The 24,721-nt window shown below is 53.3% G+C and overlaps 2 protein-coding genes across 8 annotated transcripts in view; both read left to right on the forward strand.

Moving 5' to 3' along the window:
* Positions 1–14,964, forward strand: part of KLHL26 (kelch like family member 26) — a 29,558-nt gene extending 14,594 nt beyond the window's left edge. Inside the window, exons 2-4 of one of the 3 annotated variants that reach the window (XM_041764541.1) lie at positions 4,970–5,084; positions 8,158–8,340; positions 10,529–14,964. In XM_041764541.1, coding sequence (XP_041620475.1) covers positions 8,159–8,340; positions 10,529–12,110 — 1,764 coding nt within the window. In that variant the 5' untranslated portion in view covers positions 4,970–5,084; position 8,158 and the 3' untranslated portion in view covers positions 12,111–14,964. The remainder of the gene's footprint in view (positions 1–4,969; positions 5,085–8,157; positions 8,341–10,528) is intronic. The other 2 variants (XM_041764540.1, XM_041764542.1) reach the window with 2 other exon arrangements.
* A 7,405-nt stretch (positions 14,965–22,369) lies between these two features.
* CRTC1 (CREB regulated transcription coactivator 1) overlaps positions 22,370–24,721 on the forward strand; it is a 79,624-nt gene continuing 77,272 nt past the window's right edge. For 3 of the 5 annotated variants that reach the window (XM_041762165.1, XM_041762168.1, XM_041762169.1), the window contains exon 1: positions 22,370–23,438. In XM_041762165.1, the coding sequence (XP_041618099.1) occupies positions 23,313–23,438 (126 nt within the window). In that variant the 5' untranslated portion in view covers positions 22,370–23,312. The remainder of the gene's footprint in view (positions 23,439–24,721) is intronic. The other 2 variants (XM_041762167.1, XM_041762170.1) reach the window with 1 other exon arrangement.

The following is a 24,721-nucleotide window of genomic DNA, read 5'->3' on the forward strand; positions in this document are numbered from 1 at the left end:
TGTCTGTCCCCCTCTGTCTGAGTCTGTGTCCCTCTTTCTCTGAGTCTTTGTTCCCTGTAGATCTCTGCTAGTGCTTTCATGTCCTGGCCTGCTGGGACGCTGCAGTGAGGATCTTCATCTGCTCCTGGGCTCCACGCCTGTCCACCCAGAAGCCCTGGTCTTTTGTCTATCCCCTTGGGAGCCTAGGGATCAAGACCTTATCAGGAGGGATAGCCCCAGGAATGGGCCTGCTGCCGCCTAAGGGGTGAGGAGGGCGGGCTGGCCTCTGGTGAGCAGTCCCAAGAGAAAGCACAGTGACGTGAGCATGGGGGCTGCTGGCCAACCTGAGCATTTGAGGGCTCGTGCAAGGTGCCAAAACATGGTGACTCTATCCTTTGGGCTGGGAGCACAGTACCCAGAGCTGTGAAATATTGTGGTAACCATGGCAACAGTAGCTGGGGGTGTCTGCCTTTGTGGGGCATGTGGGACTCTGGCTCAGATGCACTTTCACCCACGGAGCTGCATGCTTCGGAGCCAGAACGATGGCCTTGGCAGTCAGCAGGTTGTGGTACAGCAAGAAGTAGAGACCAGTGCCGGAGCGCCTTGCAACTGTAGGGGCTGTGCTGGGCCTCAGTTTCCCTGTCTTGGAGGGGGATTCATAAGGTTACATGTGAAGAACCACGCCTGGCATGTGCTCAATCAGTGGGCCTGCCTTGTTAAGAGTCAGAAGTAGATGGGAAGGAGAAGGCAGAGAAGTTTCCAGTATGACTGGAGGACAGGGGCTAGGGAGAGGGTGTTGTGTGAAATAGGGCAGAGAGGTGGACCAGCTGGCTGCCAGAGCTTCTCCATCCCCCAACCCTGCCTCTGGGTTCTGTCTCCCTCTCTGGGTCTCTATCCCCTTTTCTCTGGGTCTCTGTCCACACTCCCCCTCCCCCAGTTTCCCTCCCCACTTCATTCTGGGTCTCTGTCCCCTCTCTGGCTCTCTTTCCCCTCTCTCTCCCTAGCGAAGTGCAGCATCTTTCCTGCTGATGCAGCCGGGACCCTCGGGTGGAGTGGCCTGGAGCTCCCTGGTACGACATCGGCCGGGGTGTGAGCCAACCAGCTGTGCTGCACTGCTGCGCTCCATCGAGCCACATGGACAATAAAACCAAAATTGGCTTTGAAAGTGGAAGTGCTCTCTGTTTTGAGGGGAAGTGAGGGAATTTGCATGTCAGAACAGTATGTTAAAGGGGCAATACCGTCAGACTCTGTTCTGGCCGGAGCTTTGGGCTCCATGTGGGGGTGGGAAAGGATTTTACAAAACCCCAAAGAAATGTTTCCATGAAATTCTTTCTTGTTCTTGCCTTTCCTTTCCTTTTTTTTTTTTTTGTTTCTTTTTTTTTTCCAACATTCCAATGAAAAGAACCGTTCCGGGGCTTCAGATCTCTCCTGTAGGGTTGGGAAGCCAACCATGGAGACCAGGGCCAGCAGCCAGATGAGGGCAGGAGTTGAGAACACCCACCCCACCAGGTGTCACTTCCAGGGCAGCCACCACCTCCACTGAGGGGCCCTGTCACTGGGGCATGGGGACCACAGTTGGTGTGGTCTTGTACTTCCTGTGGCCTCCCCGACTTGGCCATCTTATCTTGGGCTGGGTCCCCCTAAAGCAGACCCTCAAGCAATGATTCTAGCCCGTGGTGTATTCTGGGGATGACCCCACGAAGGACTGGTGTATGTGGGGAAGGAGCCCACACAGGGGGTGCCCAAAAGGAGCTGGAGACAATGTGGGCAAAAGGCTTGGCTGGCTGATGACCCCCAGGGAAGGTGGACATCTTGCCACAGATGATCTGCCTGGGTTTTTTTTACCCTACCTAGTCCTACTTTACGTTAGCCCTAGTACAGGGGAAACTCCAAGGGATGCAGTGGCTGTGTCCCCATGTCCAGCATGGGCTTGGGCCTGGCTAGGACTGTCCAATGACAGTGGTAGGGGATGCAGTGTGGGAGTCAGGACAGCCCTGAGCAAGCCAGGCCTGAGGGGGCATGTGTAGCCCCTCAGAGGCCAGATCCAGGCCAAGGGTGCAGCTGGGGCGGCAGTAAGCGGCCTCTAGAGACGTCCTGACCCGGCTGCTGACGCATTGGCTCCGATGACTCAGTGCGGGTGACCGTGGCTCGGGTGGCCGTCTGGAGACTCGGACAGGCTCAGGGCTGCCGCCGCCGCCTTCCTGGGGGCCCGTGGCCCCGCCGCGCCGGCCGCCCCCTGTCTGGGCTGGCCTGAGTAATGGGTCCTTCCCTTAGTCATCGGTCCCAGGCCTCAGCCCTCCCTCCTCCTCCTGCCCACCTCCACCCAGCCAAGCCTGTCTGTCCTGGGGACTCCAGCCCCTGCTGGCTTCCTTTCTCCTTCCCTGAGCTCCCCAGAGGCTGTGAGGTGTGTGTGTGTGTGTGTGTGTGTGTGTGTGTGTGTGTGTGTAGGGGTATTGATAGGGGCTTCAGGGACAGCTGTGCCATCTGTGAGATGAGAGGGGGAAAAAACAGCCTCATAGGGTACCAAGAGCCTTTCCAGGGGCATGAGGAGAAGGCTTGGGGGAGAATGAGGTGTGTACAGAAAGGGGCTGTTTCCTCCCCACTCAGTGGATCTCAGGCCCCATATACCCTGTAAGTAGCTGTGCAGTGGGCTTGATCAGGGGCTCTGGGTTAGGGGTGTCCTAATTCCTGTATGGGAGCACACTCCTGCTTGGAGTGCACATGGCCTCTGTGCTCAGTTGAAGCCAGCCTTTTGTCAGAAGATACAATAATTCTTTATACCCCTTTGGAAGGTGTTTAGCTGATTTCTCATCTTTGGCCCCCAGAAATGATATTTGGTGAATATCTTCCTGCATCCGTTGTCTTGTACATGTAAGTATAGCTCAGATAAATCCCAGAAGCAGACTTGCTGGATCAAGGGTGTGAGACTTTAGAATTTTGCCAGGTCTGTTGAACTGCCTTCCTGAAGATTGTTCCACTTCATACTCCCCCTGGGAACGGATGTGAATGTCTATTGCCAGCTATCCAATGCTTCTGTTCACATGAGGGGTGAAGCCAGTCCCTTGCTGAGTGTACTTCTTTTATTGTGAGCCATGCTGACTCTTGGGTCTCTCTAGCCCAGTGTGCTTCCTTTCCTATGAACCATCAGCCTACATCCTTTGTGCATCCTTCTGTGAGATTGCTGGCTTTCTATTGACTTGTTGGTGCTCTTTATATATGGAGGACCATAGATATATGTCCAGGGACTAATGAGCTCTAGGATGAAGTTGCCCCAAGTATGAAATCTTTCTTTTGGTGGAAGCATGCATGTGCATGCCAATCCCTGGAGCTTAGAGGAAGCACATGAAGTCCTGCTTCATAATCAACCAGAAATTTCTAAGAAAAAAATGAAGCCAGCCAAAAGCAAAATGGCAAAGGTAGGGGAAGGGGCACACATGTACAAAATCTTTGAGACAAGGTGTCCATAGAGAGGCACTTGCCATGTGCCAGTGCTTTGTGAGTGGTTCTAAGCTTCAAGTTTCTAAGCACTTGGCACCATTCAGGGGCATGTGGGTGGCTTGTATGGGTGGTGGCAGGATGTGCCTCCTCACTGGACCTTGCCACATCCTCAGCCCAAAGGGTAGCTGAAGGAAGTAGCTGTAGCCCCTCATTTATTGGAAGGTGATGGGGATGAAGGGAGCCTCATGACAGCCCTATGACAGCCATGTTTCTGCCTGCCCTATTTGATAGCCAAGAAAGTGAAGACCCCAAGGATCAGGGTATGTGCATAAGCCATAGAGCTGGTGGATGGCAGAGCAGGGGTCAGAATCCTGCCCTCTACCTCTCACACCAGTAGCCAGATGGAGCCTGGTGAGGTAAGGGCCATGGTGTGGCCATGGGAGGCTTCCTGGAGGAATGTATCTCACTCACTGAGCTGCATCTCCCCACCTTTGGGTCCTGGACCAACCTTGAAACACTCTGCTTAGGGCCAGGCCCTGGATTTGTGTGACTCCAAGGGATCCTGGTAATGAGGGTAGCATGTTGATGCCGTATGTAATGCTGTATGTGTGTCGCCTTCTTATACCCCACAGCATCTGCAATGCTGAGTGGGGTCTGGAAAGTGGCACTGCCATCCCCAGTGCTGCCCACACTTGCTGACTGTGAGTCTGGGTCTTGATTTCATCCTTGGTTATTCACACACACATGAAGTTTGAGATAGATGCACCTTCTCTCCACTCCCGGTCCCTGAGAGAGAGGCCCTGAGGGCTCACACCAGCTGTCCCTGGCCTCCAGGGCAGTGTGTTCTGCAGAGAAGTAGAGTGCCTGGCCCCAGGCAGGAGAGGCCTGTGGTGTGGGGGAAGGTGGCTCCCTGTGTTGTTTGGGTGCAGGTAGGGCCCCAGGCAGGGCTGCGGGGAGAGGGTGGGTTTCTCAGGGCAGGCCTTTTGGGGAAGCCAGGCCTTTGAGACCAGCACCCAGGATGTAGCTAATCCCTCTGCTCCAAGGGAGAGGCTGTGGGGGTGGCAAGGCTGGGGACACTCCAGCTTTCTGGCCTCTGCACATTTCTGCACCAGGCTCTTATCTCCTCCCCAGCTGTGGGACACGCAGAGCTGCAATGCGAAGCTGAGTCTGGATGATTCAACCACTCTGGGACTCCATTCCCCAGACTGTGCACCCAGTGAAGGCAAGGCCTCTCCATCTTGTTCACTCTGTGTGTTCCCACCTATGGGAAAGGGGCCAGGGGCTGACAATGCCAGTGACGTGAGAGGAGGGTAGGGAGACGGGGGCTCCGACCTGAGTACCACAAGGAGCCTTAGAGGCTCATCTGGCATGTGGCCTTATCTTAAGAGGTCTGGAGGCCTGTTAGGAGGTGTTGTTGAGAGGACACAGTGGGTCCCTGTCTGGAGATGTCCCGGTGGGGGCTGTACACTGGTGGGCAGTGCTTACCAGAGGATGAGCACACTGTGAAGCCCAAGCGTCCATGAACCAATGACATTCTCTTTGTGGTCTGCAGAACTCGGGTCCATTGTGGGAAACTGGAAGAGCAGAGGCTTGAACTCCCAGCAGTGGCCTGGTGAGCCACGATGGGCTGGATGTAACAATGTAGGAGGGGAAAGGAGGCTTGTGAGGTGGGTATCCCCTCCACCTGGGAGGGAGAGGCAACCAGACCAAACTGGAGACTTGGAGTCTTTCTGAGACTCTTTCCTTCCCTCTCTCAGTGGTCTTTAGGGAGGTTGCATGCCAAACTTCCTTGGCAAACCCAGGGTCTGACCACTGGCACCACCAGCATCCCAGCATTACCAGCCCAGATGAGCATGGTGCTGAGTTCTGAAGCATGTGCTGCAGCCTCCCAGGGATGGGAAGCTTTTTGCTAAGTGTAGACCATGTCCCCCTTGCTGTGTCCCGTATCCCCCCTCACTGCCCCGTGTCCCCCTCACTGTCCTGTGTCCCCTATGGCATGTCACATGTTCCCCCCACCCCAACATACACACCAGATCCCAGACCTTTAGGACCCTGAATACCTTACAGGCCTGTGGTCATCACCTCAGGGCCCTACAGCCCCTCTGCCCCTTGGTTGGTTGCCCCCCTTTCCTGAGGCTTTCTTGGTAGGGCCACTGAAGCTGGGGGCCTGTGCCAGGTCAGGGACCTCCATTTGGCAGCAGCTATATTGATTGAGTGCTGACAGTATGCCCTGTGCTTAGCATCAGCTCTTTTATCCCCAGTATTGTTTTGATTGCTGCTGGACAGTGGGGGCTGAGGAGCCTTCTTTCTTCTGCTTTCTTGGAAAGACCAGTACCCACATTCCTGGCCTTCATTTGTGGGCAGGCTTCAGTCCCAGAAATGGGAAAGTAAGTTCCAGAAAGCTGGAGGCCGTGGGGAGAGAGCAGAGGCCTTGGCCTGGGGTGGGTGAGGCATGGGGTGCAAGAGTCCTGGTGGGGGTTCTTGACCCCACAGGGGCCTGATCTTAGCAGTGATGGCATTGTTCCCTTCTGTTGTGTTCAGGGTGGTGGTGAAGTGAACCACACCACTCATTCTTTAATATTTTAAACAAATTTTCCAAGATGAAACAGCAGAGGGGCCAGTGGTGCTAGAGGGGAGGGAATGTAGGGGTGAGCAAGGCGAGGGGGAATGAACCACAGAAATCCTCATATACTATGAGGGTGCTGGTTGCCACAGCAGGGTTTTATGCAGGACCTAAGAAAGCTCAGATATCCTTTTTTTTGTTGTTGTTTTTGTTTTTTTCAGATATCCTTTTGTTTAGTTTTATTTATTTTAATTTGATGTGAAATTCACATAACATAAAATCTACCATTTTAGAGTGAACAATTCAGTGGCATTTAGTGCATTTACAGTGTTGTGCAAACATTTCCTCTATCTAGTTCCGGAACATTTCCCTCACCCTAAAATGAGACCCTGTGCCCATGAGCTGTCATGCCCCACCCTCTCCCCCAGCCTGGCAGCCATGGATCTGCCTTCTGTCTCCATGAGTTTGCTTGTTCGAGACGTTACATATAAAAGGAACCATACAATTTATGACCTTGCGTGACTGGCTTCTTTCACTCAGTGTGATGTTTTTGAGGTTCATTCACATTGTAGCATGAATCAGCTTCATTCCTTTTTATGACTGAGTACTATTCCATTGTGTGGATGACCACACTGTGTTTACCCATTTATCCTCTGGTGGACATTTGGGTTATTTCCACCTCTTTTTTTTTTTTTTTTAACTTTATTGTTTGTCCCAAGATGAACTTTGCCTCCTGAACCCTTATTTTGAGGTGCAGCAATCTCTGTTTAAGTTGTCTCCATCCCCTCATTGAACTACCCCGACAGGCAAACTCATCCTCTTAGGGTGGATACTCTTGGCTTTATGGCTTTCCCACAATTTGCTGTGCTGTACTTCTTGCCTGCTTCATTGGCTGTGATAGACAGGGAGATCCCACCCACCCTGGCACATTCTGGGCCTGGGTTCAAATCTTGTTGTGTTGCTTTATAGCTCTGGGACTATGGACAAGCCACTCACTGTGACTCTATCCCTGGAAAGTAGGACCAGTGGGCCTTTCCTCTGGGCTGGGCAGTCACCAACTATAGTCCAGAGCCAAATTCTTTGGAAAATGACTTTATAGTCATGTGGCTGCTCTCCCCTGGGGTGTTGGGCACGGAGCTCACGGGGCAGGTGTCAGAGGAGCTGGACCTCCAAGAAGGCTGGCCTCTCCTGGGTGTGACACTCCTGACCCTGGGGACCAGAGCTGCCTTGGAAGCTGTAGGTCCCTCTTCCATACCTGTGCTGGGGCTCTGTGCCAGCACCCTAATCCCCACCCCCACCCTCTGCAGGGGAGAGAAGAGGTTTGCCCTCTGGGACAGCTTGCTAGGGCATGGGAAACAATGATGTAACATGGAGAGTCCTGCACTACAAAGTGAGCACTCAGGAGACTGAGAGATTTCATTTAGAATGAAAAAATAAATAAATAAATAAAGTTTAAGGGGAGGGGTGGAAGGAACCCAAATGTCTACAGATGGATGAAGGGATCAAGAAATTGAGGTCTGTCCACACAATGGAATATCACTCATACATGAAAAGGAATAAAGCATTGATTCATGCTACAACATAGATGAACCTCAAAAACATGCTGAGCGAGAGAAGCCTGACACAAAAGGCCATGTAGTGTGTGATTCCATTTACACGAAGTGTCCAGAAGAGCCAAATCCAGAGACAGAAAACAGAGTAGTGGCTGCCAAGAGGGGATGAGAAGTGACTGCTGATAGGGATAGGGTCTCATTTTGGGGCGATTAAGATGTTCTGAAACTAGCTGGAGGTGATGGTTGCACGGTGTTGTGTATGTACTAAATGTCACTGAATTGTTCCCTTTAAAATGGCGACTTCAATGTTATGTGAATCGTATCTCAGTTAAAAAACAAAATGGGCATTAGAACCTCCTCAGGTCCTAGGAGAAACTCTGCCCCTTTCACAGGTGGCATATGGAAGCTGGAGAGTCAGTGTCCTTTGCCAAGAGCCAGTTGGTGGGTAGGTGGCAGATGCTATTGGGACCCAGGTTTTGTTTTTGCTTCTCCAGTGCTAGTTCTGGTGATTATGCATGCGCCTGGGGCAGCTTCAGAACCCAGCCGAGCCAGCCCAGTGTCACTGGGCAGAGACTAGACAGACCTAAGGGTCTGAGCTCAGCCCCCACCTCTGCTCTCCTGCAGCATGGCTGACAAAAATGGAGCTCTCAAGTGCACCTTCTCAGCGCCCAGCCATAGCACCAGCCTCCTGCAGGGCCTGGCTGCCCTCCGTGCCCAGGGCCAGCTCCTGGACGTTGTACTCACCATCAACAGAGAGACCTTCCATGCACATAAAGTGGTCCTGGCCGCCTGCAGCGACTACTTCAGGTGAGCACAGGTCTCGGGGGACAGGCCAGAGAGTATCCACCCAACTAAGAGGAAGTGATCTCTGTGTCAGCCAGCTAGCCAGCCAGCCAGCCAGGATGGCTCTGAGGGAAAGTAGGTGATATTGGCCACACATTCAGTAAACTTCAAACTTTTTCTAGGTTTATAACTTTCTCAAACTTTTAGGGGATGTTGTGCAGGCGAGCAGAACATGCCTGGGGGATAGAGGTGGCCCATGGGCACCCAGTTAGCAGTTTCTGCCCTGGGAGAGTGCCAGGGCTTGGCCTTGTTTTCATTCTGTCTTTATTTGACACCTGTGTGTACCAGGCACTGTGCTTGACTTTGGGGGTCCAGCAGAGACAAATCTCTGCCTTCCTAGGTTCCTGTACTCAGGCTGAGGAATAGGACTGACATCTAGATGGGGGGGTCCCCAAGTGTGCCAGGCTGTGTTGTAGTCCCCTCATGATAGGTGAGGCCTTCCTGGGTGTACTGGTCAGTCTGCCGTGAGAGCCCTTTGCTAAAATCTTCCCTGTGTTGGGTTGTGTGGGGGAAGTGAGGGCCCCTTGGAGCAGGGCTAGGGCCATTCTCACCAGTTGGGGGCTGTCACAGGCTAAGGACAGTATCCCTCATTTCCTCAGTGACCAACTGGCCAATTCTTCCTGCCAGGCTGTGACTCTGCCACAGAAAGCTGGGGTGCTGTCCTAGGGTGGTTCTCTGGCCCCATGTTGCCAGTGGTAGCTGAAGTGCACGTATAGACTGTCTCATAGAGCCCCAGCCTAGGTGTGTTCTGAAGGCTGCATGGTCCTTGAGGCTAGAGTGGCGAGGCTGGGATGGCTTGCCCGGTGCGCCCCTCAGCTGCCCGCCCCCCAGGCTCAACAAGGCTGTTCTGGGGAGCCAGAGCAGCCAAGCCATCTGGGGCGCCGTTTCTATTTTTATTCTGGATTTGGGGACGGGTGGGCCGGCCCAGCCAGAAATGCCCTTTAAAGGCTCCTCTGCGCTGGCACTGCAGCCGGCGAGGCCTTAAAAGGCAAAGCTCCCTCCCGTCGCTGTGGCTGCCTCTGCCTTCGATGGGCTGATGGGACTCATGGGGACAAGAAGGGGGCTCCCCGAGCTCTGCTCCTAGAAGGCTCCATGGGGGTGCTGCTCAGAGTGTTGGGGAGTTGTTAGTTGGTGGCCCCACAAGAGCACCAAGCACAGCTGTCCCCACTCCGGGACCTGAGCCCAGATCACCTGTCTGACTGGCGGACAGGTATCTGTTGGATGAATGAATGGATGAGGGAAGTTCCTTCTCCTTGGTCAGCTGTCACAATGTGCACTTGCCCCATGAGAGGAACCTCTTATGAACTCCCAGAAGGTGCTTGGGTTCTTGCCCCTCTTCCTGATGGGGGCTTCCCAAAGGCCATGGAGTACTGTGACCCACGTCCAATTTCTTTGACTGGTGCTCACATGAGCGCCACTTCCCAGAGCAGGACAGAAAGGCTGACAGCTGGTGTCACTCAAGGGTGGGGGGGGCTGTCTCACAGTAGTCTAGGGCTCCTGTGGGCCATTCTTGGGGGGCTTTCCTGACTGTCTGGGCCTCTCTCTGGAGATGATGGCGACTTTGGCAGGGCCTCCTAGTGGATGCTCTGACCTGGGGACCCTTACTCCCTCCCCACCGCTGTGTGTGACAGGACTGAGACTCAGCCTGGGGAAGGTGGAGCCATCTGCCCATGTGTGCCAGCTGGTGAGGGGCTGGGCACTGAGAACCATGGTGCACAGTATTCTTGGGGTGCCTGCTGTGTGTGTGGTCTTACAGGGCTGGGTGCCACGGTGGGGCTGGCACCTGTCTCATGGCCCAAACCAAGGTTTGGCCTTTTCCTGCCCACCTGTGTACCTGCCCCCACCATGAGCAGCATCCCCACCCCATCCCCTCCCACTGAGCCAACTGGGTCCCAGCACTCCACACCTCTAGGTAGGCTGGGCGTGGTCCCACATGGAGGGACAGAGTGGGGAGTTGCTGTTTGTAGGAAGACACATGACTTGGGTGGATTAAAAATCTTTCTTTTCTTTTTTGCATGTCTTTAATGAGCATCTGGCCTCTTTCCCCTGGTTGGCTGTGCCCTGCTATGGCATCTAGGGGCCAGGCTATTCCTGGGTGGCCTTGAGGCCCCTTGGCAACCCTGAGCCCACATGTTGTGTTTCCAAACTTCAGGGCCATGTTCACGGGTGGCATGAGGGAGGCGAGCCAGGATGTCATCGAGCTGAAGGGTGTGTCAGCCCGTGGCCTGAGGCACATCATCGACTTTGCCTATAGTGCCGAGGTGACGCTGGACCTGGACTGTGTGCAGGATGTGCTGGGTGCGGCTGTGTTCCTGCAGATGCTTCCTGTGGTGGAGCTGTGCGAGGAGTTCCTTAAGGCTGCCATGAGCGTAGAGACCTGCCTGAACATCGGCCACATGGCCACCACCTTTAGCCTGGCCTCGCTCAAGGAGTCCGTGGATGCCTTCACCTTTGAGCACTTCCTGCAGATTGCAGAGGAGGAGGACTTCCTGCACCTGCCACTGGAGCGCCTCGTCTTTTTCCTGCAGAGCAATCGGCTGCAGAGCTGTGCCGAGATCGATCTGTTCCGGGCCGCAGTCCGCTGGCTGCAGCACGACCCAGCCCGGCGGCCACGGGCCAGCCATGTGCTCTGCCACATCCGCTTCCCGCTCATGCGGTCGTCAGACTTGGTGGACAGCGTGCAGACGCTGGACATCATGGTGGAGGACGTGCTGTGCCGCCAGTACCTGCTGGAGGCCTTCAACTACCAGGTGCTGCCCTTCCGGCAGCACGAGATGCAATCCCCACGCACAGTCGTGCGCTCGGATGTGCCCTCCCTGGTCGCCTTTGGTGGCACACCCTATACTGACAGCGACCGCTCTGTCAGCAGTAAGGTGTACCAGCTGCCTGAGCCAGGTGCCCGCCACTTCCGGGAGCTCACAGAGATGGAGGTGGGCTGCAGCCACACGTGCGTGGCTGTGCTAGACAACTTTGTGTACGTGGCCGGGGGCCAGCACCTGCAGTACCGCAGTGGTGAGGGTGCTGTGGACGCCTGCTACCGCTATGACCCCCACCTGAACCGCTGGCTGCGCCTGCAGGCCATGCAGGAGAGCCGTATCCAGTTCCAGTTGAACGTGCTGTGTGGCATGGTGTATGCCACAGGTGGCCGCAACCGGGCCGGCAGCCTGGCCTCAGTTGAGAGGTACTGCCCACGGCGCAATGAGTGGGGCTATGCCTGCTCTCTGAAGCGCCGCACCTGGGGCCACGCGGGTGCCTCAGAGGGGGGCCGCCTCTACATTTCAGGTGGCTATGGCATCTCTGTGGAAGACAAGAAGGCGCTGCACTGCTATGACCCTGCCGCTGACCAGTGGGAGTTCAAGGCACCCATGAGCGAGCCCCGTGTACTTCACGCCATGGTGGGTGCTGGCGGCCGCATCTATGCCCTGGGTGGCCGTATGGATCACGTCGACCGCTGCTTTGACGTGCTGGCAGTGGAGTACTACGTGCCCGAAACAGACCAGTGGACCAGTGTGAGCCCCATGCGGGCTGGCCAGTCAGAGGCCGGCTGCTGCCTACTGGACAGGAAGATCTACATCGTGGGGGGCTACAACTGGCGCCTCAACAACGTGACGGGCATTGTGCAAGTATACAACACAGAGACGGACGAGTGGGAGCGTGACCTACACTTCCCAGAGTCTTTTGCAGGCATTGCCTGTGCCCCTGTCCTGCTGCCCCGGTCGGGGACCAGGAGGTAGCTCCTGGGACCACTGGGGCCTGGCCCGGCCTCATGCTATCGCTGTGAGGGCTGTGTTGAGTGCACACTGGGGCCACAAACCACAGAACACCCCCTGTCCCGGTCCATGGGCTGACATCTTGGGGCCCACTGTGTTGATAAGGCCCCCTCCTGGGGTCTCTCCTTCCTTCCTAGAGCAGATCCTGGCTTTGTGCCCTCTGAGAAAGCCTGCCAGTGGTGAGGCTGACATGTCATGGCAGCAGATTCACATCTAAGGAAGGGAGGTTTCCTCACCTGTCCCACATCCCCACTCATGGAGGGAATCGGGGTCTCCTTTGAGGTGTTGTGTGGCTTTGTCCCACTTCTTTCCTCCTCTAGCTCAGCAGTTTCAGACATTTGGATGTGAACTCATGAACATTGATCCCCAAATTCATGGTTTGCACCCTGCCCCCTTCCCAAGTTTCTCATGTCATATATTTTTTTTTACAATAAACACCACCCCAAACTCTGTAACACATGGACCTCTAGGAGCCGATGAGTTGGCAGGGAAAAACCCAGCTCAGAGTTGACCTCGAGGGTGGGCATGTTTCTGTCTCAAGTAAGCCTGGGCTGCTTGGGTGTGAGGGTGGGCTTGGAGGAGAGTCTTGCACTTGTCTTCACGCCTGTCCTGGGTCCTGTACCTTTGGTGTGTTCGGTTGTTCACTTCTAGAAGCCAGCTCTCAGAGATGGTCCTTAAAGTTGGCCTTCCTTCCACCTGGCGCTGGGCATCTCCTGGGGCCTTGATGAGGAGCGAGCCGAGATGCTCCCGTTCCCGTCCTCACCCCCTGGTTCAAGGGGCACACCTGCTTTAGAACTCACAGTGTGTCTGCTTTCCACAAGTCTAATAATTTCTATTTCTCTCCCTTTTTCCAGCCATCTACTCCTGCCTTGTCCCGTGTTCAGGTTGTCATACCACCGGCCTATGCCCAGTCAGCAAGGCAAGCCGGGTGGGTGGTGTGTCCTCTTCCTTTCAAGGGCTTTGTGGCATCTCTGGCCACATTTGTTTTGGTGTCAAACCTCTAAAGCTGTTTTTTTTTTTTTTTTTTTTGGTTCTGTTTTGCTTTTTTTTAAGACACCGGCATTGCTGTCTTATAAATGGGATTTGTACCCTTGGGGCAACTTAAAGTGTCTCTTCTGCTGCTAATGGACGATTGATGTTGTGTCTCTGTGACCCACTCACCGTGTAAAGAATTAACCTCATATCTTAGCAGATGTCATCTCCTAATGTTTTCCTTCATTTAATAAAAATGTTACGGTGAAAAGATGGAGCAGGCCCAGTACTGAGCTTGTGGGGCCTGATGGGTCACAGATTCTTCATGTCCTCGGTGTAGTTAGGGGCTTCTCTCCCCTCTTTGCCCTTTTCCAGTATTGCAGAGGAGCTGGAAGGAAGGCTGGCCTCTGGCTCAGGGGTAGGGGCAGTGGGAATTGTGGCCAGAACTTCTACTGAGTGCCTGGAAGACAGAGGGCAAATCTGCCCTGGGCTGGGTGGCCTTTGGAGAGACTCTCTCCAGGTTCTTCCATGAGCCTGGTGGCTTGGCCCCCTGCCACCAGACAGCCCCCAGCTCTTGGCAGGTTGTCTCCATCTGCTCAGTACTGGGATGTGAAATTGGGGATCTGGGGAGCCCCTCTCCCTAGAGGCCATGATGGGGGAAATACAGGGCAGGTCCTAAAGGAAGCATGAAGTCATCACCATTCCATATGGGCCTAAGAGCTCTGTGAATTGCCCCCAACCTCTGCTCTCATGGCTGGCCTCGCTGAGAACTGGCCTGTATGTTGGAGAATGCCTGCATTTCACGGATAGCTTTCTGAGAGGGGAGGCTTCCAAGATCACCCACAAAATGCACTCGCAGGCTGGTGCTCCTGTGCAGCAGCCATCAGGGCCCCAGAGCAAGGCTGGGTGTGTGGGTGGGGGGCAGCGTTGAAATAAAAACTTGGTTTGGAACCAGGAAGGAGCCCGTGCTGCCAGGGGCATTGAAACGAAAGCAGCAGCCCTTGGGGACTTACCAGAACATTCCAGTCCCTTTTCACCACCCCTCACCCCGACCTGAGCTCCCCCAAAAAGAACCCTTCCCTGCTAGAGGCACGGCCCCTTCAGGGGGGCAGTGAGAATCTTTTGCCAGCTGCAAGTCCCCCCAGATCAGCTCACACCTCAGAACATCTTGTCCCCAATGAGCTGGCAGGGGTGCCGGCGCAGGGGGTGGGGCTGCAGAGGGAAGGGGGGCGCTGCCGTATCTAACCGGGTCGATTGTGCATAACCGTCTGGGCTGGTTCATGGAATGTTCTCAGGGGCCCCCTGCCCCTCCCTCTTCACCGCCCCCCCCGGAAGAAAGGAAAATTATTTTTCGTATTGTAAACTTTAAACACGAAAAAGCTGTTTTTAATTTAGCAGAAACTGGCTTGAATCTTCACTTTGTGAACGTTTGTGTCCTTCAGAGAAAGGCGGAACATGCATTTGCACACACATGCTTACACAAATGCACGCACATGCGTAAGCTTACATGCACACCTGCACTCATGCATTGTGACATGCACACTCACATGGTCACACATAGTTTTGCTCATGCTCAACGACATGCTCACGTGCTTGCTCACACAAACATGCTCACACTCATCCTTGGACCAGCCTGGGCCCCTCTGCATAGCACCCTGAAGGGGTCTGGAGCCTGTCACCTCATCTCCTCCTTTCACCTTCACCCAGGGCAGCTTGGACCATGAATGGCCAGCCACTGCGTGTAGGGACTGAGCTTGGGGAAAGCCTGTCTGCTTCCAGATGGCCTGCTTCCCCACCAAGACTGTGGATGCGGCCGGCAGGAGCCTCCCTCCACACCTGGGCTTGGGCTGTGGGAAAACACTGTCTCCCGGGACAGTGGGATTCAGGCCCGCTAGAGGCAGGCCAAGTGTGACTTCTGGGGCCTCGCAGCAAGTGAGGCCAAGGGGGCCTCTGGGGAGCCGTGTGAGGTGGGAATCTGCCCTGGACCTGGCCAGCTTGGAAACCTGCCCCTGGCTTTGTCTCCGAGAACGTAGCTCCTTCTCCTGTGTTCTCACAGGCCCCAGAGATTTTGTTTCTTGTGGTGGAGACTCGGTGCACAGGTTTTATTAGGGGCACCTGGCCTTGGAGGCACTGTCGAAGTGTTTACCACACAAATGAGAGGTCCTAGGATGGGAGGTGGGAGCAGAGCTTCATCCACTCCAGTGGCTGTGGGTACCATCTGCCTGCATACCCCAAGGGCAAGAAGGCCATGATGCTGCCTGCACTCTTGCCTGCAACAAGGTACCAGCTTACATCTTGTGGCTGACCCTGCTAGTTGCCATCCTGGCAGCCATTTTTCCCTCCTTACCAACAGAGCCCTGATTTGGTGCCAGCAGCAGTGTGCCCAGCCTCAGGGGTTAATTTAGGATCTGGCTGAGCCATTCTTGGCAATGCCTTTTGCTGGGGTTGTTTTTGATCTGGGCACATTTCCCAGATCTGGCCAGCAAGCTTTAAGAAGAGGTCTGGGGTGGGGGTTTCTGGACACCCGAGAGGCCTTATTGCCCCCTTTCCTCCCTTACTGCTTCCTGTGAGGACACAATGCCAGGAGCTTCTGCAGCCATCTTGTGGCCATGAGGAGCAAGTTAAGTGAGGTGCAGAGATGCCGCCTCCCAAGGTGGAGGCCCTGAAATCACAGGGCTGCCTGTCCCACCCTGGAACCTCTGACCTCCAAACTCCTTTTATTTAAAAAATTTATTTATTTATTTATTTATTTATTTATTTATTTATTTATTTATTTGACAGAGAACATAAGTAGGGGAAGTGGGAGAGGGAGAAGCAGGCTCCCTACTGAGCAGGGAGCCCAATGCGGGGCTCAATCCCAGGACCCTGGGATCATGACCTGAGTCAAAGGCAGATGCTTAATCAACTGAGCTACCTGGATGCCCCTCCAAACTTTTATTTTATTTTTTATTTAAGATTTTATTTATTTGTTCATGAGAGAGACATAGGCAGAGGGAGAAGCAGACCCCCTGCAGGGAGCCCAATGTGGGACTCAATCCCCAGACCTGGGATCATGATCTGAGCCAAAGGCAGATGCTCAACTGCTGAGCCATCCAGGCTCCATTAAAAGGAGTCCCCCAAACTCCTTTTAATGAGAAATCACAATGCCTGTGTTGCTTAAGATACTAATAGTCAGATATTCTAATACTTGCAACTCAGATTTCAAAATTACATTATAAATGTAATATGCTGGGGGGGGTGCCCATCTTATAAAAGTCGGTTTTTATTGCAAGCAACAGAAACTGCCTCTGGCTGATTTAAAGGGCAAAAATGTTCATTTCCTCACAGAAGTGGCAGGAAGGCTGGAAAATCAGGCTCAGAAAACAGTAGGAACTAAGGGGCGAGGCAGCTGGGGTGATCAGCTGAAATCATGCCAGGGAACTAACTGGTTGGTGAGGACACTTCTGCCATTACCATGGAATCCAGATGCCTCAGTTGGCACTGCCATCTGCCCTTGGCACTCAGCCATAGCTGCCCCTGAAAACCAGATGTTCCCGTCTCAATGCTACTTCTTTGCACCACTTGTTCCAGAATGCAAACATCCTGTTGGCCTAGCCCACATCCTGTGTGTCAATGCACCAGATGCCCATGGAGTGGGGAAAAGGAATATATCAGTGTACTAGCTGTTACTGCTGGGTAACAAACAATTCCATGTCTCAATGGCATGCAAGAGTGAATGTTTGTTTTTCATGTGCCTGTGACTAGGCTGGAGGGTGCTCATTCTAGGCTGCCCTCGGCTGGGCATGCTCTGCTTCCAGGTGCAAGGCTGTGGAAAAGGCAGGAGTCTCAGATCCACCTGTCTTACATCCTCCTCGGACTAGCTGCTGGCCAACTTGTGTTCTACAGTGGTACCAGAGGACAAGTGGAATCGTGAGCCTACCAGGGTCCAGATTTGGAAATCATATGCTGTTTTTTCTGCCCATATGCCTTTGGCCAAAGCAAACGATATGGTCAAGTCTAGAATCAGGGCTGGGGACATATCCTCAGACTTAAGAAAGAAGACCTACATAGTGGTGTTGCAAAGGGCAGGACACAGGAAAAGAGGGGGACTGAGGCCCATAGTTTGATCAGTTGTACCATTGTTCTTGAGGCTTCTCTTGTCGGTGGGGCTTACTTGACCTTGTGGGAACTTCCCAGACTTGGATGGGAACTCAGATGCTGGGTCACCAAAGAGAAAAGCCTGCTCTACTGCTCCTACAGCCAATCTACCCCCTGGTGGCCAGTCCTCTTTTTTGTTATGTAGGTTGGGGTTTTAAGTGTCCTGGGCTTTTGGGCTGTAGGGAGAGGGTCTGTGTGGTGAGTTCAGTTGGGGAGTCCAAGTGTCAGGGCACCGTGGTGTCATTGGAAGGCCTACCCCAGACATCCCCTCAGCATGGGTGGCTGCCAGGGAGGCACTGGACTATTGGCGCTGCTCCTGTCCTGCCATCCCATAAAGCCATCCTCTGGATCCCTACCCCCTCAGTTTCAGCTTTGGCAGCCCTGCCCTGATCCCCCCTCACTTACACTCAGCCTGGGATGGGGGGACAAGGGGCCTACTAGGTCCTTAGCTAACCTCTTCCTGTTCAATGGTAAAAGGTGAGTTCCATGCCTGGTATTTCTGGCTTCCTTCAGGTTCTTCCCTTTTGCTTCATAATCAAACCTGGCTCTTCCTTTCCCTTTCAAAACTTTGATGAGGGCCTGGTTTGGAAGTCAAAGACAGGGTCTGGATGGTTTTCCTCTTTGCCTTCCCGCTCCAATGGCCCGAATTCACCTCTATGCGATGTGGGTACCCCGGATTGACTAAGATTCCATATAAGGCAGTGTAGAAAAGCAAGGCATGAAAACTAACATCTCGAGGTAGGGTTTTCTTTCCTAACAGTTATTGAATACTTGCGAGGAAGCAGGCGCTGAGCTAAGTGCTTTACGTGCATTATCTATTTAATCTTCCCAAGAGCCTGCAACGAGGAGTACCACCATCCACATTTAACACAAGCCAGCCTGGCTCACAGAGGTGAAGTCACTTCCCCATTGTCACATGGGTGGAGAATTGGTAAGGGCTGGACCATACAGGAATGCTCAGGAGTTTAGGTTTATTTTATCATTTTTGAAAAAGATTTATTTAAGTAATCTCTACACTCAATGTGGGGCTCGAACCCACGACCCCAAGACCAAGAGTTGTGTGCTCCTCCAACTAAGCCAGCTAGGCACCCCAGGAGTTTAGGTTTTAATTTAAAGCTTGTATTTAGAAGCTTAATGCTGAGGAGTGCTATGGCCTGGATGCAGAGGAAGGGCATTCTAGGCAGGGAGACAGCCTTTGGCAGAATGCAGCAAGGCTGGAGTGGCGGACGTGAGAAAGGGAAGAGTGGGAGATGATGCTGGGGAAGCTGGCCAGGAACAAATGGAGTCAGGCAGAACTCTGAAGCAAAGGAGAGAAAACCATATCCTGCAGGCAGCAGGAAGTGGCTTAAAAGGATTCACTTAGCTCACCCTTGGATGTCCTGTGTAACTAAAGTGAAACTATTCAACAATTGGACACTCCCAGCCCCTTTGGGTCAGGACTGGCTGGAGGAGGACCCAGGGTCAGGTGTGCCCTAGAGTGAGGAACACAGCTCTCCTTAGCGGTTAGGATGGGCTTTCAGCGTGGGGGGGGGGGGCATTTAAGGTGGGTTTTGAGGGATGAATAGGAGTTTCCAGGCAGAAAAATGATTCACTTAACAAACACTTCCTAATTCTCCATCTGTGCCTGGTTTTGTATTAGTTCTGGGGACCCAGGAAAACAGAATGAATAGGCAAGTATAAAATGAGGCTTAGGGGCACCTGGGTGGCCCAGTTAGTTGAGTGTCTGACTCATGATTTCGGTTCAGATCATGATCTCATGGATTGTGAGATTGAGCCCTACATCAGGCTCTGTGCTCAGCAGGGAGTCTGCTTGAGATTCTTTCCTCCCTCTCCCTTTGCCCCTCCTTCCACTTGTGTGTGCATGCACACATGCTCTCTCTCATATAAATAAGTAAATCTTCTAAAAAAAAAAAAGAGGCTTAAAGTGCTCAGAGCCTCAAGGGATAAAGAATAAGCCTTTTTTTTTCTTTTTTAAAAGATTTTATCTATTCATGAGAGAGAGAGTGGGAGGCAGAGGCAGAGGCAGGCTCTGCAGGGAGCCTAATACAGGACTCAATCCCAGGACCCTGGGATCACAATCCGAGCCGACGACGACAGACATTCAACTGACTGAGCCACCCAGGCGCCCCAGAGAATAAGCCTTAAGACTAAGCAACTGGTGTGTCTGTGTCTTTTGTGCATTATACAGGGAACCTGAGTCTGGGAATGTTTGGGTAGGGTGAACATACTTTCAGCTTCTGGTCTCAGTTGGTCTAGAGGGGAGCAGATAGGACCCTGGAAACAGCTGCCTTCAGAGAGTGGGGTGTTCCCAGGTCATGGGACACACATGCAGGGACATATTTCAGATAGGCCTTCAAGTAGGGTATCTCAGAGGAGAGACCTGAAAGATGAGAAGGTGCCAGCTGTGAAGGTGCCACAATGACGCAGAAGCAGTCAGCAGAGGCGACAGGGCGTGCAGAGATCTGGAGGTGGTACAGCAAGGAGGCCAGACTGGCTGAAATGAGAGGCCAGGGAGGCGGAAGGGGGATGAGGGCCTCCTGAGTTGCCCGGAGGAGGGTGGATTTTTTTTCATGAGTGTGATGGGGATCATGAGATCCACCCTGATTTACAGAGGCCATGGGCTGCTCTGAGAAGCCTGCCCGGGCCACACTGGCATTAGCAGCTTTCTTTGATGAGTGAAAAAAGAAAAAATAGCAGGGTTGGGTTCTGCCCTGGTCACCAGACGCTTCAGCCTCGCCTTCCTAAGGGCTGGGGGTCAATGGAGCGGGAGGAGGGCTTGGGTCCCTGTCCGGCAATTGCGCAATAAGCAGGCTCACAGCTTCCTCTGACTCATCACCAGGGTTTAGGACGGATTGAGTTACCGCCTGGGTGTGGGGTGAATGGGGGTGAGTAGGGCGAGCACTGGCTCTTCACCTCTGCTCTGCGGGCATGGCCCGGTTTGGTGACCTGATAACCCCTGCTACCTACCAATTCTTTTTTATTTACTCTGCCCAGAAACCAGCTTAGTGCAGGCATATGTAAGTGATCAGGGTAACCAGCAATTTTTGAGCACTTGTTATAAGCCAGGCACCTGACATGTGTTAACAGCCTTTAAACCTTACAAAACTCAGTGCAGCAAAGGAAGCTGAGCTCTGTCATCAGGCCTGAGGTCTAGTCCTGGCTCTAGCACTTAACTTGGTACAGGCAGCTGCCATTCCTGCTCGGTCTCTATTTCCTCTTCAATCTTACAGGATGATGGCTGGAACTGGAAACAGTATCTGTAGAATGCCCAGCTCTGCACCTGACTCCCAGAAGCTGTGGTCTCAGTCAGTGCCAGAGACAGAAAATAAACCTCAAATCGACTTCAGAAAAAAAGAGAATTACTGGCTCATGAAAACGCAGTACTGGGATCCCTGGGTGGCTCAGCGTTTAACGCCTACTTTTGGCTCAGGGCATGATCCTGGAGTCCTGGGATCAAGTCCCACATTGGGCTGCCTGCATGAAGCCTGCTTCTCCTTCTGCCTGTGTCTCTGCCTTTCTCTCTCTCTCTCTCACGAATAAATAAATAAAATCTTTTTAAAAAATGAAAATGCAGGAGTATTTAGCTTCAGGCATGGCTGGATCCAGGAGTTCATTGTCTCTCTAACTTTGGCACTGTTTTTCTCTGTGTAGGGTCACTCTCTTGGGACATCTCTCTTCAAGTAGTGACCTCTGGCACTGCAAATCTGTGTTATCCTTCAAACCAGTCATCCAAGTGAAAAGGGTGCTTCTCTTTCCAGTGGTCCAAGCAAAAATTCCAGAATTGCCTCTCTTTAGGCAAATAGGATCACATGCCTGCCTTGAACCAATCATGACAGCAAAGCCATGGGTTCTGATGATTGGCAAAGACTTCCAACTTGGGAAGGTGTGTTTGTGGGGAGACAGGGTAATGAAGCCCACCCCATCCATAGATCATGGATTGAAAATTGCAGAATGTTTCCTGAAGGGCAGTTCATTTGTTGGTACCCAAAATGGGAGGGCAGATACAAGCATCATAGGCAGAAAGGTCAGAAGATCATGAAAATGCTCAAAACCATATGAACAAAAAGGATAAAATAAAATCATGGTAGTGCCCAGGGCACTCCAAATTTAAATTTATCTATATATATTTAATATAAGGATATTTTACTAAACTGTTGTAAAGTGTAAACAAAAAGCACGTTCATAAAATACTGGTGTCTCCCTATGATCACCACAAGCAACCCCTCTAGCCATCCCCTCACCCTAGTAAAAAGTGCGCTTTTTAAAAACCAATCTTTCAGGACACCTGGGTGGCTCAGTGGTTGAGCATCTGCCTGTGGCTCAGGGTAGATCCCAGGGTCCTGGGATCAAGTCCGGAGTCAGGCTCCCCAGAGGGAGCCTGCTTCTTCCTCTGCCTATGTCTCTGCTTCTCTCTGTGTCTCTCATGAATAAATAAAATCTCTTTTTTAAAAATTTAAAAATCAATTTTTTGGGATCCCTGGGTGGCTCAGCAGTTTAGCGCCGCCTTCAGCCCAGGGCATGATCCTGGGGTCCCGGGATCAAGTCCCACGTCAGGTTCCCCGCATGGGAGCCTGTGTCTGTGTCTCTGCCTCTCTCTCTCTCTGTGTCTCTCATGAATAAATAAATAAATAAAATATTAAAAAAATAAAAATAAAAATCAATTTTTCTTTTCTCTTTGCTTCTTTAAGTGTGCTTTTTGTGCAATTAGAGCTATCACATATTCCCCTGGCTGCTCCTCTTGGCTCCTACCCTGTCCATGCCTAGAAACCCCTGAAGCCTCCGGAATATAAACCAATATTTGATACTGGTGGTCATGGTCCCTCTGCTTGGGAAGGGAGAGTTAGATGTCAGAACCATTCTTGTTTCCCTGGTTCACCCTCCTGCCACTGGGAAGACCCTGCTATCCTTCTCACTGCGGGATGTAGTCTAGGTGGGACTTCTGGGCTTTTCCTTTAGCTCCCCATGGCAAACCTATGTTCCTTCAGGATTAAGAGTCCAGAGAGTAGAAACTGGTCAAATGTAAGGTGATAGGGAAAGCAAGATGTTAAAGATGATCCCTGTTTTTTTTTTTTTTTTTTAAGATTTTATCCATTTATTCATGAGAGACAGAGAGGAGACAGAGACATAGGCAGAGAGAGAAGCAGGCTCCCTGCGAGGATTCCGATGTGAGACTGGGCCTGGGATCACGCCCTGAGCCGAAGGAAGATGCTCAATCACAACCACCCAGGCGCCTCGATGCCTGGGATTTTGGGCTGTGGAGGCTGCTGGCAAGGTTCAGGTCTCAGTTCAAATGCCTCCCTACTTCCCTGACAGTGGTGGCTGGGAGCCTCCCTTCCTATCATCAATATCCTGCCAGTCCATTACTAGTTTTATTTTCCACATCACAATTATCTCCATCAGAAATGTTCTTGGGTCATCTGTTGGTTGCTTATGTCTGTCCCCCCTCCCTAACTGCGCACCCCATCAGGTCAGGGACCACATCTGCTTGCTCACGCCTTTTCCCCAGTGTTTCTGGCACATACTGGCGCTCAATAAATATTCGTTGAATGAATGAATGCATGAATGAGCAACTCCCTGGACTGGTTGGTCTCAAACTAGTCCTAGTCCCGGCTCAGCATCGGGGTGCTACCTGTCTTTGTGGCTTGCTGGCCCCGTCCTTGTAAACTGGAAGGTTTTGGGTCCGGCGGTCTCCTTGGGGGCTCCGGCGCCCCAGCCGGTCCGCGAACCATGCTTGTCCAACAGCCAGGCGGCCGCTGTCCAGCGGGCCAGGAGTCTACTCACTACGCATGTGCCCAAAACCTACTCTCGCTCCCACCTCCCGCCCCTCGCCTCCCGCCTCCTCTGCTGGACCCAAACGCGCCCCTGAGACGTGCGCATGCGCAGTCGCCCCCGCGCCGCGCGTCGCTCCCGTACGCCTGCGCCGCACTCACGACCACCAACGCGCCTGCGCACTGCCCGCCGCCCGCGGGCCCGGCCGGCGCTTGCGCGGTGGCACTGGCGAGTGTGGGGGGGTGAGGAGGTGGAGGAGGAGGAGGAGGAGGAGGCGGCGGCGAGAAGATGGCGACTTCGAACAATCCGCGGAAATTCAGCGAGAAGATCGCGCTGCACAACCAGAAGCAGGCAGAGGAGACAGCGGCCTTCGAGGAGGTCATGAAGGACCTGAGCCTGACGCGGGCCGCGCGGGTAAGGGGGCTGTCCGCGCCGACCCTTCGGGGCCGGGAAGAGAGGGAGGGGGCGCGTGTCCGGCGTGTGCACGGGGCGGGGGGCGCGCGGCGGGGGCGGGGCGCGTGCGGCGGGGCGGGGCTTGGCACAGACAGAGGGTACAGGTGTCCCTACGCCCCGGACATCGTGGGCGGGAAAGGTGCCCCCACATCACCGGTACCTGAAAGGGTTCAGGTGCCCCCACATCTTTGCTACCTGGAGGTGGGGATAGGTGTCACTACATCATTATTATCCGGAGAGGACAGTGGCCTCTACATCATTACTACCTGGAGGGAATAGGTGCCAGCCACCACATCACTGTACCTGAGGAGGGACAGGTGTCTCTATATCCCTTCTACCTGAAGGGGACATATGCCTCCATATCACTGCTACCTAGGGGAGACAGGATGGCACTGTGAGGTGTATGAACTGGGCGCTGCTTGTAAGCATCTTTGTTGCCTGGGGAGGGGAATAGGTGTTTCCATATCGTTGGTACCTGGTGCAGGATAAGTGCCCCCACATCACTGAGATCTGAGGGGAACAGCTGTCCCCACATCATTGCTATCTGAAGGGACAGGTTCTTTCTACATCTTTGTCACTTGTGCCTTCACTCCCTGGTTGTTGGAGGAAGGACAGGTATCCCTATTTGCAGACTTGAGGTGGGATAGGTATTTCTCCCTTTTGGATTATCTGAAGGAAAGTTTTGGTGCCCTCTCCTGTGGGAACCTGAGGGTGGTCAAGAAGGCAGATTGTTCTCCATCCTGGAGTTTGGAGTGGAGACAGCTACCCCTTCCTCAGGTAGCCCATATGGTGGGGACCAGGTGTGCTCCTCCCACTGAGATAAGGGACAGCTGGCCACGGATGGCTCCTGGTCTCTCGGGACCAGGGTGGAGGGACAATTCTTCCTTAAGTTGCTGGGTGTATTTGGCCTGCAGAGGCAGGCCAGGTTACCTGCTCACCTCACCTGGGAAGCTACTGTTGGCCCCTAGAGGAGTGGGAGGCCTGGCCCTTCTCTGGGCCCAGCTCTCTGGCCACATGACTGCACTGAGGTACCAAGCTTCTCAGGCCTTTAGTATCCTGTTTTGTCGAGTGTGTCTGGCAAGTCCTTGTGGGTCAAGGAGGAGAGCACGCTTTGCACAGGTGGCAGTAAGTCTCTGCTGCATTCCTATAGAGTGGTGGGACCCTCCCCCCTGTCCTGCATCTTAAGGCCTCAGGGAGGATTTGGATGGGAGCTGCAGACATGCATATGGCTGGTTTCTGGACTC

The sequence above is a fragment of the Vulpes lagopus genome, chromosome 7, assembly GCF_018345385.1.
Source record: "Vulpes lagopus strain Blue_001 chromosome 7, ASM1834538v1, whole genome shotgun sequence".
Lineage (NCBI taxonomy): Eukaryota > Metazoa > Chordata > Mammalia > Carnivora > Canidae > Vulpes > Vulpes lagopus.